The 14,115-nt window shown below is 24.5% G+C and overlaps 6 protein-coding genes across 6 annotated transcripts; 2 read left to right on the forward strand and 4 right to left on the reverse strand.

Moving 5' to 3' along the window:
* Positions 1-402: 402 nt before the first annotated feature.
* Positions 403-1,989, forward strand: DDB_G0273085 (hypothetical protein; the record flags this gene model as incomplete). Its single annotated transcript, XM_639646.1, has 3 exons — positions 403-663; positions 816-1,082; positions 1,186-1,989. 3 exons carry the CDS (start codon positions 403-405, stop codon positions 1,987-1,989), a joined length of 1,332 nt encoding a protein of 443 aa, XP_644738.1.
* A 70-nt stretch (positions 1,990-2,059) lies between these two features.
* Positions 2,060-2,980, reverse strand: DDB_G0273083 (Dyp-type peroxidase family protein; the record flags this gene model as incomplete). Its single annotated transcript, XM_639647.1, has 1 exon — positions 2,060-2,980. The coding sequence occupies one exon, from the start codon at positions 2,978-2,980 to the stop codon at positions 2,060-2,062; it is 921 nt and encodes a 306-aa protein (XP_644739.1).
* A 570-nt stretch (positions 2,981-3,550) lies between these two features.
* On the forward strand, positions 3,551-5,140 carry DDB_G0273081 (hypothetical protein; the record flags this gene model as incomplete). The annotated part of the gene is made up of 1 exon (XM_639648.1): positions 3,551-5,140. The coding sequence occupies one exon, from the start codon at positions 3,551-3,553 to the stop codon at positions 5,138-5,140; it is 1,590 nt and encodes a 529-aa protein (XP_644740.1).
* Positions 5,141-5,426: 286 nt separating this feature from the next.
* Positions 5,427-6,203, reverse strand: DDB_G0273289 (hypothetical protein; the record flags this gene model as incomplete). The annotated part of the gene is made up of 1 exon (XM_639649.2): positions 5,427-6,203. One exon carries the CDS (start codon positions 6,201-6,203, stop codon positions 5,427-5,429), a length of 777 nt encoding a protein of 258 aa, XP_644741.2.
* Positions 6,204-6,798: 595 nt separating this feature from the next.
* On the reverse strand, positions 6,799-7,839 carry ddo-2 (D-aspartate oxidase; the record flags this gene model as incomplete). Its single annotated transcript, XM_639650.1, has 1 exon — positions 6,799-7,839. One exon carries the CDS (start codon positions 7,837-7,839, stop codon positions 6,799-6,801), a length of 1,041 nt encoding a protein of 346 aa, XP_644742.1.
* A 908-nt stretch (positions 7,840-8,747) lies between these two features.
* Positions 8,748-13,365, reverse strand: abcG17-1 (ABC transporter G family protein; the record flags this gene model as incomplete). The annotated part of the gene is made up of 3 exons (XM_639651.1): positions 8,748-11,116; positions 11,192-12,786; positions 12,899-13,365. 3 exons carry the CDS (start codon positions 13,363-13,365, stop codon positions 8,748-8,750), a joined length of 4,431 nt encoding a protein of 1,476 aa, XP_644743.1.
* Positions 13,366-14,115: the final 750 nt, after the last annotated feature.

Raw genomic sequence — 14,115 nt, forward strand, 5'->3', positions numbered from 1 at the left:
ATTGCAGTGCATTAATTTATTTATATTTTTATTATTTTTTAAACTAAAACAATAAAATAAAAAAAATAAATAAAAATAGAAAAATAATTAAAATGAAAATAAATAAAGAATTAAAACCGACAAAAAAAAAAAAAAAAAAAACCTAAAAATATCTGAAAAATCTTTTTTATTTTCTCCTACTGGCCAATAATATTTTTTTTTTTTTTTTTTTAAATTTCATTTTTTTGTCATTTTTTTTTGATTGTTTTTGTTTGTCTTTGATTTTATTATTTTATTTTTTTTTTTTTTTTTTTGTCTTATGTGCTTTTTTTATTCATATTATATAAATTACATTTATGTATAATCACACACACACTAAAAATTAATAAATAAAAACATCAAAAAAAAAAAAAAAAAAAAAAAATGAAATCAATCACTTTTATTATTGTTTTAATTTTTGTTGGTTGTGTTTTTAGTGTTTCTGTCAATAATAAAAATTTGATTTCAATTGTTGGAAAACATCATAAAGACGATAGTAGTACTGGCAGTAGTACTGAATCAACCTCAACTTTTCAATCTGGTAATATTTTATTAACAGATCCAACTTCTTTAAATCCAAACCAATTTTATGAATTTACAACAAGTGGTGATTCAATTTATAATTATACAACATTTTTATCAACTGTAAATATATTTATAAACAAAAAAAGAAAAAAAAAAAAGAAAAAAAAAGAAAAGAAAAGTGTTTAGAAAATTAATAATTTTATTAATATATTCATCCTCTGATATAACATATAAAATCACAAAAAAAAAAAAAAAAAAATATATATACATAGAATGAATCAGAAAGATGTGTACCAGTTGATATGGGATTTTTAGGATCAACATTATTATTATTAGATGCACATCAAGGTGTTTATCAAGCTAATGAAAATGGAGTTGTTAAAGGAGTTTGGAATAATTTAAAAACCAACACTAAAGGTAAAGTTGGTTGTGGACTTTCAAGATTAAATGTTGACCAACTAAATAATAAAGTTTACATTGCAAGTTTAAATAGTAATTGTGATTATTCTTATCAACCAGCAGTATTTGTTTATACAACCGTAAGTTTATTAAATAAAATTAAATTAGTAAAAATAATTATTAATTTTTTTTTTTTTTTTTTTTTTTTTTTTTTTTAATTTTTTTTTTTTTAAAAAAAAAAAGGATGGAAACTTAGATTTTATAATTTCAAATTCAGAATTTAATACAACAACTGGTATTGCAGGTGATAGTGATGGTAATATTTGGATTACAGATATAAATGTAATTTATGTTTATGATAATTCTGGTAAATTATTAAAACAATTTAATCCAATCAATGAGAATGATAGAATAGCTTATAATGGTATAACCATTTCACAAGATTCTCAAGATAGTATCTACGTTTCAGTACCATCCTATCAAGGTGATATGATCATTCAAATTAGTAAATCTGGTGAATTAATTAGATCAATTAAATTAATTGGTATTTTTAATGGTCAAGTTAGTGGTTTACCTGGTTCATTAGCATTAACTAAAAATCATATTTATGTTGAAGTACCATATGCTTCTAAAAAAGAAAATCCACCATCATCATCAGAATCATCATCATCAGAATCATCCGAGTCATCATCAGAATCATCATCAGAATCAAGTGGATTTTCAACTGGTTCAGCATCAGGCTCAGCATCAGGTTCATCAGGTACATCAGGTACATCAGGTACTGGACTTTCATCACCATTATCATTTGGTGGACATGGTAGTTTTAAAAATATTCAAAGAAATGGAAATGATGGTGGTGATGATGATGAATTTTATTTTGGATCAGAATCAACATCTGATTCAGAATCATCCCATAAAGCTAAAACAGATATTATTCAATCTTATAATTTAGCTGATGGTTCTTTCAATAAGGCATGGGGTGGTCATAGTTGTAATCCAAAGAATATACTTTGTATTCCATTTAGTGGTTTTGTAATTGTCCCATAAGAAAAAACAAAAACAAAAATAAATAAAATAAAATTTATTATTTAATTTATTTATTTATTTGTTTGTTTATTTACAATTCTAATAATTCTTTTTTTGATGGTGCAAAATAAAAACTACCAGTTACTGGTGTTGTATATTTTAAGAGTAGGTCATGTTTACCATCTAATTGACCAAACATACTTTGAAGTTGTTTTTCAATATTATGTAAACTACAAGCGTATGCTATAAACATCAGACCTTTTTCACCAGTAATTTGACCATAGGGGAGAGATTGCCTAACTATTTTCAAATCTTTACCATTTTCACTTAGATCAGTACGTGAAACATGTGAAGTAATTGGACGTTTATCTCTTGGTATTTCAATTGAATCTTTTTTAGTTCTTCCAACTGTATCTTGCTGAACTGATAATGGTTCAGGATACCATTTCTTTAAGTTGTGAACATACCGTTGAGTGAAAACGTAACTGCCAAATTCATTTGGCTGGCCGGCTGCAACGAGACCATATTGTGTACGCAGTTCGTCACCGTCAGGATTTTCAGTACCGTCGATGAAGTCGGTCAAATCTCTTTCTTCAACTCTACGAAATCCGTGAATCTCTTGCTTGATATCTAATTGATCTTCACCGAAATTTCTCATTGTATCTTGTGCTAGTTTAAAGCACGTATCCATTCTATCAGAGATAATATGAATGAGGATGTCTCTTTGAGATGTGCCTGGCATGTATGAACTTAAAGTGTTTACGGATTTCAATTCTTTTGGTTTTGATATTTTCTTTGTTACAGTGTCCCAAATATCAGAACTAAAACAAATTGCACCTCCAATTCTAGATTGTGGTGATATCTTATCGATTTCATCCAATTCTAATGTAAATTTCTTTATATTATCTTTAAATTTCTTTAATCCCTCTTGGTCATTTTTTTGAATTTTTAAATTTCCTTCTAAAAATATGCCATATAAACAATGCATTGGTAACACTGTTGACTGTGCCATTTTAAAATTTAAAAATTTACTGTTATTAATATTAACAGTACCAGTGAAAGATCTTTTAATTAATCTATTAATTTTTAAAAAATAATTATAAAATTATAATAATATTAATATTATTATTATTATTATTATTATTATTATTATTATTATTTGTTTGAAAAATAATAAAAATAAAAATAAAAAAAACTAAAAATAATAGTTTTGTGTTTTCTGTTGGGTGGTGGAATAAAAAAAATAAAAAAATTAAATAATTAAAAAAAAAAAAAAAAAAAAAAAAAAAAAAATGAAAATATAAAAATAAATAATATTGGGTTAGAAATAATATAAGATTAATATTGTTTTTTTTTTTTTTTTTTTTTTTTTTTTTTTTTTTTTTTTTTTTTTTTTTCGTATTTACATGTGTTAATTTAATTAAATTAACACATGTTAAATTATCTTTATATATTTTTTTTATTTTTTATTTTTTAAACACTTTTTTATAAATAAAAATTTAATATTAAATTTTAAAAAAAAAAAAAAAAAAAAAGAATATATAATTACTATTAAATTTAAAATCCAAAAAATTTTAAAAAAATGATAGAAACAAACCATAAAGATAATTTTTTAATTGATGGTGAAAATAAAAATTTAGAAATTAATGATATTATTAGTATTAGTAAAGGTGAAAAAAATATTATTTTCACTAATGAATTATTAGAATTTTTACAAAAAGGAAGAGATCAATTAGAAAATAAATTAAAAGAAAATGTTGCAATTTATGGTATAAACACTGGTTTTGGTGGTAATGGTGATTTAATAATTCCATTTGATAAATTAGATTATCATCAAAGTAATTTATTGGATTTTTTAACTTGTGGCACTGGTGATTTTTTTAATGATCAATATGTTAGAGGTATACAATTTATTATTATAATTGCACTTTCAAGAGGTTGGTCAGGTGTTAGACCAATGGTAATTCAAACATTGGCTAAACATTTAAATAAAGGTATAATTCCACAAGTACCAATGCATGGATCAGTAGGGGCAAGTGGTGATTTAGTACCTTTGAGTTATATTGCTAATGTGCTATGTGGAAAAGGTATGGTGAAGTATAATGAAAAATTAATGAATGCTTCAGATGCCTTAAAAATTACATCTATTGAACCACTAGTTTTAAAATCAAAAGAAGGTTTGGCATTAGTAAATGGTACAAGAGTAATGAGTTCAGTTAGTTGTATTTCAATTAATAAATTTGAAACTATTTTTAAAGCTGCAATTGGTAGTATCGCATTGGCAGTTGAAGGTTTATTAGCTTCAAAAGATCATTACGATATGAGAATTCATAATTTAAAAAATCATCCAGGTCAAATTTTAATTGCACAAATTTTAAATAAATATTTTAATACTAGCGATAATAATACCAAAAGCAGTAATATTACATTCAATCAATCTGAAAATGTTCAGAAATTGGATAAATCAGTACAAGAAGTTTATTCATTACGTTGTGCTCCACAAATTTTGGGTATAATATCTGAAAATATAAGTAATGCAAAAATTGTAATAAAAAGAGAAATTTTATCAGTTAATGATAATCCATTAATTGATCCTTATTATGGTGATGTATTAAGTGGTGGTAATTTTATGGGTAATCATATTGCTAGAATAATGGATGGTATTAAATTGGATATATCTTTGGTTGCCAATCATTTACATTCATTAGTTGCTTTAATGATGCATAGTGAATTCTCTAAAGGTTTACCAAATTCCCTAAGTCCAAATCCTGGAATTTATCAAGGTTATAAAGGAATGCAAATTTCTCAAACTTCATTAGTAGTTTGGTTAAGACAAGAAGCCGCACCTGCTTGTATACATAGTTTAACAACTGAACAGTTTAATCAAGATATTGTTAGTTTAGGATTACACTCTGCAAATGGTGCTGCATCAATGTTAATTAAACTATGTGATATTGTTTCAATGACTTTAATCATAGCTTTTCAAGCCATTAGTCTTAGAATGAAATCTATTGAAAATTTTAAATTACCAAATAAAGTCCAAAAACTTTATTCTTCAATTATAAAAATTATTCCAATACTTGAAAATGATAGAAGAACTGATATTGATGTTAGAGAAATTACAAATGCAATACTTCAAGATAAACTTGATTTTATTAATTTAAATTTATAAAATAATAATTAATAGTACAACAAAAAATATAATAAAATATAATTTTAATAGAAACAGTTAATAACTTTTATTTTATTTTATTTTATTATAAAAGGAGGTGATTTTGTATAGTTTAGAGGGATACTGTGGTTGATTGAGATTTATTGAGTGTTTCAATTTTATTTTCAACAATTGAAATTTTTCTTAATAACATTTCTTTCTTAAATTTTAATTTTTCAAGTTTTTGTGAACTAGCTTGACTATGATCAGATTCATTTTGGAGTTTTGGTTTGACATTGGTTTCAACTTAAGAAATTAAATTTGTATTACAATCATTTAAACGATTTCTACGATAATGATGACAGTATGGTTTTTTAGTATTTTGTCCAACTTGAACATTTTCACTTTTGGTGTTTTTAAACTCATTATAATTTAATGTTTGTGATTTTTCTTGATTTTGAATTGAACGAATTTCTTTTTTTGATTTTGGGGTTTCAGATGACTTTTTTAATTTTCTAATTAATTCTCTTAATTCTTTAATTGATTTTTTAACATCATCACCATTATTTGTTGAAGTAGTTGTAGTAGTGGTGGAGGCAACTGAAGGAGCTTGGATTTGAGTTTGACTTGAGTTTGTGGTATTTGTAGTTGTGACACATTGCTCGTCACTGTCATTTGTTGAAGTGGTTGTAGTAGTGGAGGTAACTGAAGGAACTTGGTTTTGGGTTTGATTTGAATTTGTAGTATTTGTAGTTGTAACACTTTGTTCATCACTATCATTTGTTGAGGTGGTTGTAGTAACTGAAGGAACTTGGATTGGATTTATATTTGTAGCACTTTGTTCAGTGGTTTTGGAACTACCAGATTGACTTTTATTTTCAAGTCTTAATTTTCTTTTATCTCCACGATATTGTTTCTTAATTAATGAAATATATTCCTTAATTTCTTCTCTGGTTTTTGGAACACCATCAGATGAGTTTTTAAATTGATCAATAAGTTCACCAATTTCTTTTCTATTCTTTGGACAAACAAAATTTGAATTAAATTGAATTGAACCAGTATTAGTATTGTCAACAGCTGTCATTTTTTTTTTTTTTTTTTTTTTTTAAGAATTTGTTTTAAAATTTATTGTTTTTAGTTTATTTGTTTTTGAAATGATTTTTTTTTTTTTCAATACATAATTGGTATTTATATTGTTTTTTTTTTTTTTTAAGAATTTGTTAAAATAAAACTTGAAAAAATAAGAGAAAAAATCCCAACGTTACCACCCAAACTTTTAAAAAATGAGTAACGTTTAATTATTTGAAAATGAGAAAAAATTAAGAAAGTTAAAAATAAATGAAATTTTTGAAAAAATGAGAGAAAAAATCCCATGGTTACCTCACAATTTTTTAAAAAATGAGTAACGTTCAATTATTTGAAAATGTTAAAAAATTTAAAAAGTTAAAAATAGATGAAATTTTTGAAAAAATGAGTATCGTTTAAGAATTAGTTTAAAATAAAATTAATAATAATAATAATAATAATAATAATAATAATAATAATAATAATAATATTATAATAATTTATTGTAATAATAACATTTAAATATTTGTTTTTTAAATTAATTAAAATTTAAAAAAACTTTTCTTTTTTTTTATTTTATTATTACTTTTTTTTTAATATTACTTTTTTTTTTTTTATAATTTACTTATTAATTTATTAAAATGTAATAATTTTGGTAAACCTTGATCAACTAATTTAATTGCTTCAATAGCACAACCCCAACTTACAGTGAAACCACTACCACCATGACCATAGTTATGAACTACTAATTTTGAACCACCTTCAAAGAATTCATTTTCTAAACGAATTTCATGTCTAGCAGGACGTAGACCAACTTTAACACCTTGAATTTCAATTCTATTTTTAGCAAAACGTGGTGAAATCATGGCTACACGTTTTAAGATTTCTTCAGTATCTTTTTTAGTTGGATTTGTATTGTAATCGTGTTCTTGATTTGTACCACCTAAAACTGTATTTGTTAAACGTGGAATTACATATGCGATATGATCTTCTTCATCCATGATTGAACGATCGGTTGAGTTTTTAATAACGATAATTTGACCACGACCTGGATAAATTGTACGATCATTGAATAATTCACGTGATCCTAAACCGGTGCAATTTACAACTACATCATGGTCAACAAAAGCTTCACGAATATCAACGAGGTGTCTTTGTTCAATGATTCCACCTAAACTTTTGAATTGGTCGACTAAATAATCCATATACATATCAGTGTCCATAACGAAACCGTCATCAATTGCATAACCATCTACATATCCATCTGGTAGTTCATCTTTTCTAGCTCTTCTAAATGATTTAATGTATGGTTTCCATTCTGGATCTTCTGGATGTGGACGTCTGAAAATTTCATTTACTTTCTTTGTGATTGTACCTGATTTTGGGTCATTAATAATATGATCTTTATAATATTGCATGGTTTCTGCTGACCATTTACCAACTAAATCTAGTGGATTACATAAAAATGGATACCATAATGCTGCTGCTTTATTTGAGGTTGTATTTGGTGGTAAATCTTTGGCCCAAATTGATACACTCTTATAATTACCACTCTTTAATGCAATAATACCTGTTGATAAACCAATACAACCACATCCAATAATTAATAAATTAATTTTTGGATTTTTATTATTATTATTTTTATTTTGATTCATTCTTAAAATTTATATATTTTTTATTTTTAAAAATGTTAATGTGTTTTTGCCGAATTATTTTTTAAAAAAAACCTCGTTTCCTTTAGAGGTTTTTTTTTTTTTTTTTTTTATTTTATTTTTAATTTTTTTTTTTGATTTTTTATTATTTTTTTCATTAAAAAAAAATGATAAAAAATCAAAAAAAAAATGAAAATAAGAAATTTCGGCAAATTTATTTTCACTGGTTTTGAGTGATGATATCTAATTGGGATTGTTGGGATACCAAAAAAAAAATAAAAAAAAATAAAAAAATAAAAAAAATAAAAAACCAATAAAATAATAATAAAAATATAAAATTTAATAAAAAAAAAAAAAAAAAAAAAAAAAAACAATGTTTTTATTTTTAAATCTAAGATTGTTTTTTTTTTTTTTTTTTTTTTTTTTTTTTTTTTTTGGTATTTAAAAAAAAAAAGAAAAAAAAAGATAATCTGATTAAAGTTATATAAATATTAAAAATAATATCAAACATTGCTCATTTGAGATCGAATTAATAAATGATACTCCAAGCCATTATTTTTTTTTGTAATTTTGAATTAAATAATTAATTTTTTAACTTTGTATTTTATTAAAAAAACATAAAAAAGTGTTTTAGAAAAGAAAAAAAAAGTGTAAATTAGCAAGTTGCAACATCAATGATTTAATTTTATCAAGATTGGTTATACCATTAAAAAGTCTTTTCAATTAATATTATTTTATTTTATTAAAAGAAATTTTTTTTTTTCTTTTCTTTTTTTTTTTTTTTTTTTTTTAGAATATTTAATATTTATTTAATTAATTTAATTTTTATTATTTATTATTTATTTATTATTTATTATTATTTATTATTTATTATTATTTATTATTTTTATTATTATTTTTATTATTATTATTTAACGTCTTGGTTTTTGAGTGAGATAAACAAAGAATAATACTGCTAAAATTGAACTACCCCAATAAGCAACAATAATTCCAAAATTTCTCCAACGATGACCATAATCCCAACCTAAACTTGTTTCGAAATAATCAGAACCTGAACTGTAAATACAATAACCACATTCGTTTGTAGTATTACTTAATGGAACAACATAACCAGTAGCTTGTTGGAGGAATGGTGCAGAATAGGTTTGACAATCGGTACCACTTGGAGCAGTGAATTTAATTAAATCTACATCAGTACATAAAACTTCAATTGGTTTTAATACAGTAGTGATTAAACCTTCCAAGAAATATTTAGCAGGGTTTAAATGGTATAACCAATCTTGATAGAATGAACTCATTGCTGGTGGTGGAATTTGAACTCCACAAAGTAAAAAGAGATAAAAGAGAACAATTGGTAAAGCAGCGATTGAAATGGCGATATTAACACATGCAGCACCTAAAGCTTGAGCAAATGAAACAATATAAACACTAAACATTGTATGCATTAACCAATAGTAAAAGTTTGCACTAGCGGTTGAATCAATACCAGAGGTCCAATAGGTTGCAATGAAAAACAAAGTACTTGATAAAACTACATATGGAATTTCAACGGCAATCATAGACAAGGAGAATGCATGCCATGAATAATATTTACTAGCAGTATCACGTTTGAAATATTCTTTTTGAATGAAAAACATTGGTAAAACCAAATAAATCAATAATACACCAAGAATCATTGCTTCCCAACTCATAAAGATTCTTTGTTGTTGATCGGATGAACTATTTTTTAAATCATAAAAAGTGAAACCAATTACTAAACCAGATACAGCACTTTGAGCAAAACTACCCATTGTATAGAAAACGTCACGATAATAAATGATATTTAAACGTTTGTAAACCTCAATGAATTGAGTTAGGAAACCATTTGCAAATTCTCTTGGTGGTGCTTGCTTACCATCGACTTGCAAATCACTATCTAAAATATATTTTCCCAATTCTTCTTTTGTTCTTAAAAGATCCAATTCATTGACAACATTTTGATACTCTGATGATTGTTTCCAAGCTTCTGGCCAATTAACATCGGTCTTACCATGAATACCTGCACCAGTTGCTTCTAAAATATATTCTGCTGGATTTTCACTTTCAGTACATGGACGAACACCATGACGTTCAAAGTATGATGTTAAAGTTTTTGATTTATCACCAATATCACCGAAATAAACAGTTTTACCACCTCTAGCCAATAAAAGAATACGATCGAAATGTTCAAATAATACTGATGATGGTTGATGAATTGTACAAACCAATGGCATACCCGCATCGGCTAATTTACGAATGAATTTAATAATATTATATGATGATTGAGCATCCAAACCTGATGTAGGTTCATCAAGGAAGAGAATTTGTGGTTTTGCAACTAATTCAACACCAATTGTTAATCTTTTTCTTTCTTCAACTGAAATACCAACACCAGTTTCCAAAGTACCAATTAAAGCATCACCTAAATGTTTCATTTCCATCATTTCTAAAACATGTTCAACATATTGATATTTATCTTTTAATGGTACCCATGGTTCTTGACGAAGTTTTGCAGAGAATCTTAATGCCTCTCTAACTGTTAAACCTGGATTATGAACATCCATTTGTTCAACATAACCAGTGATACGTTCAAAATCAATTTCCAATTGCTTACCATTTAATAATGATTCACCAGTTACAGTACCCATGGTTTTTCTTTTTGCCAATACATCGAGTAGGGTTGTTTTACCAGCACCTGATGAACCCATCAAAGCAGTCATTTGACCAGGTTTAATCCAACCCATAATATCATCCAATAGTAATTTATTTGTTCCAGCTACTGGTACAGTATAAGAAATTGATTTCCAAGAGAAAAGACCACCTCTCATCTTTAAAGTATCTTTCATATTATCAGTTGCTTTCTTTACGATTTGATTTTGATTTCTTTCTTCTTCAACATCATTTAATTTTGGAGCTTTACCTCTTTTATATACTTTATGAGTATAACCACCACTTGTCCAATCGAAATATTCAACGGCGAATAAATTCAATCCAATATAAAATAACCAAAATAAGAAAATTACTACAACATTTAATGCTCTATGATCACTATTAATTTGTAATGCATCCCATAAATAATTTTCACCTTTAACAGACAAAGAACCTTCAATTGAACCTGGTACTGCACAAATTCTATGTGACATATCAGAATATGTTGAATTATTAAAATGATCAAATGGAATAGCACTATCTAAACATGAAAAATCTAAACCTTTAAATTCATTAATCATTAAACTTTTAAATGCATATGCTAATGGATTAACTATTATTAAAAAAAAAAAAAAAAAAAAAGTTAAAATATATTTTAAATAAAGTGAAGTTAAAAAAAAAAACTTACTATAATAAGTCCATTTAAACCAAGAATGCATTTTATCTGGAGTTTGAGAATAACCAAAATAATTTACTTCAAAAATGAAAACAAAATTCATTAAATTTTGTGCAGTAAATAAAGATGGAGTAAAATTTGCAAAACCTCTAAATAATGAAGCACTTGATAATGATACACCAACCAATGTGAAACAAAATATAAAGAATTTATCAGCACGATATTCAAAGCCATACATGAAATAAACTATGAATGAATGTAAAAATACTTGAACCAATATAAATGGAATATCAATTAGAATTTGTGAAACAAAATAAGCTGAAGGACGATATAGAGCATAGCTTTTATGTTTTTGTAAGATCCTTCGACCTGATAGAGCACCGTGGAGCTCCCCTTGAGTTAAAATACAATTGAAAATGATAGAAGTGAAAATAGCACCACCTCTTGTAAATAAACCATCCGTTGTTAATGGTTGTTGGAAATAAATACCACCAAAAATAAATGATAATACAAGAATAGTTAGAAAACGTGAAGTTAATGTAAATTTATCACCCCAAGTTAAACTTAATTGTCTTTGAGTTAAAGCAATTGTTTGAGCATAAAAACTAGAACTATATTCAGAGTTTTTAGAAGTTGTTCTACTTTTTTCATTCAATACTTGTTCTTTAAAATCAACAGATGGTTTTTGTTGTTCAACTTGTTTTTCATATTCTAATTGAGCATGTTTCATTGATTGGAATAATTGTGATTTCTTCCAAGCATCTTCTAAATCGACAGAAGTCTCTGGTACTCTACCTTCAAACCCAACTTTAACAATACGTTCTTGTGGATTTGTAATACCAGTTAAAAAATCTGGAGTTGATTTACGTGGTTCACAATCGAATCCTAAATCTAAAAAGTATTGTTTTGCCAAACCAATTGGACCAAAATAAATACAACGACCTTTATCTAAAACAATAACTTTATCGAATAAATTATAAATTGAATCTGATGCTTGATAAAATGATGCAATTGTAGTTTTATCTAATGTATCAGACATGATTCTTAAGGATTTTGCATAATCATAGGCTGATGCTGCATCCAAACCTCTGGTTGAACAATCCCAACATGTAATGGATGAACCTGAAACCATAGCCTCTGTAATTGTTATTCTTTTTCTTTCACCACCTGATAAACCTCTAACAAATTCATTACCAACCATTGTATCACCTTGATTCACTAAACCATACATACTAACTAATAATTCATAGATTTTAGTTCTAAAATTTCTTTTACTTTCTTCTGGTAAACGATTACCTGGTGTCTTTAATTTTAATGTAAAATCCAATGTTTCACGAACTGTTAGAGTTGGATGATGAATATCTTCCTCACCTGTATAAAGAGTTTCACCTCTATATTTTGACCAATCACTTGCTGCAATATTACCATATGTTACATCACCATCAACTGAAATATATGATTCACGTTGATTTGCAATTACTCTTAATAAAGTTGAACAACCTGCACCTGGTCTACCTAATACTAATAACATTTTACCATCTTCAATAAATGCATTAATATCATTTAATATATTAAATGTATTAATTTTATTTTTATCTTTTTTAAAACTTTTAATTTTTTTTTTTTTTTTTTTTTTTTTTTTTAAAAAAATAAATAAATATTAATACTTGAATTCAATTTATTTTAAAAAAAAAAAAAAAATTTAAAAATTTTACTTACTAATTAAAAGGATTTAATAATTTTCCTAAAGCTTTAAATGGTGTTGAATTATCAACAATTACAGAATTATCAGCACCTTGACCAACAACAGTTAAATTTTTAATTGAAACACCCATTTTCTTTGGTTTATGATTAATTAACATTTTTTGTCTTTGAGAATCCTCAAAATATTGTCTTAATTTAAAATCTTCTTCATTTTCTGGTTTTCTTTCACCCAACTCAATATCATGGTTATTATTATTTTTACCACCATCAATTTCTCTAAATTTGATTGATTGTCCTTCTAATTCTTTTGAAACATTTTCAAATTTTTCTTCAATATTATTTATTGAATCATAATCATAATCATTATCATTATTATTATTTAAATTATTATTATTATTATTATTATTATTATTATTATTATTATTATTATTATTATTATTTTCGGAAATTCTAATTGATTGAAAAGTTTTATCCTCTTCCATTTTTTTTTTTTTTTTTTTTTTTTTTTTTTTTTTTTTTTATTTTATTTTTAGCTTTATGATTTGTTTTTTAGTTCGGGTTTTTTTTTTTTTAAAAAATTTAATTTAATTTAATTTAATTTAATAATATAAATTAAAATTTTATTTATTTAAATATTATTTATATTTTATTTAGTCAAAATAAAATTTATAATTTTAAATTATTGTTTTTTTTTGAAATGATTAGAAAAATAATTTTTCAATCAATTTATATTTTTTTTTTTTTTTTTTGGTAAATTATCCTTAAACTCAAAAAATAATTAAAAAAATATTATTTTATTATTTTTAAAATAAAAAAAAAACCTGGAGGCTTCATTAAAAAATAAGAAGCAAATAATCAATATCTAATTTTTTATTTTTAAAAAAAGAAGGGGTGTAGAATAATGATGAATACTAATCAATTTAAAAAAGGAAATTAAAAAATATCTAATGTTTTTGTTAAATAAAATGGTTGTAGAATATAATATGTAACAATTTGCTACGCCAATTTATTATTATAATTTTTTTTTAATTTTTTTTTATTTTTTTTTATTTTTTTTTTTAAAAACCTATTTTTAACTTAAAATCGCCCAACAAATCTAAAAAGGTTCGCGAACCTTGAAGTCTTTTGTTCTTATTTTAATTATTTTTAATTTATTTTTTTTATTTTTATTTTTTATTTTTATTTTTTAATTTATTTTTTTTAAATTTTTTGCTTTTTATTTTATTTTTATT

Source organism: Dictyostelium discoideum, assembly GCF_000004695.1.
Source record: "Dictyostelium discoideum AX4 chromosome 2 chromosome, whole genome shotgun sequence".
Classification (NCBI taxonomy): domain Eukaryota; phylum Evosea; class Eumycetozoa; order Dictyosteliales; family Dictyosteliaceae; genus Dictyostelium; species Dictyostelium discoideum.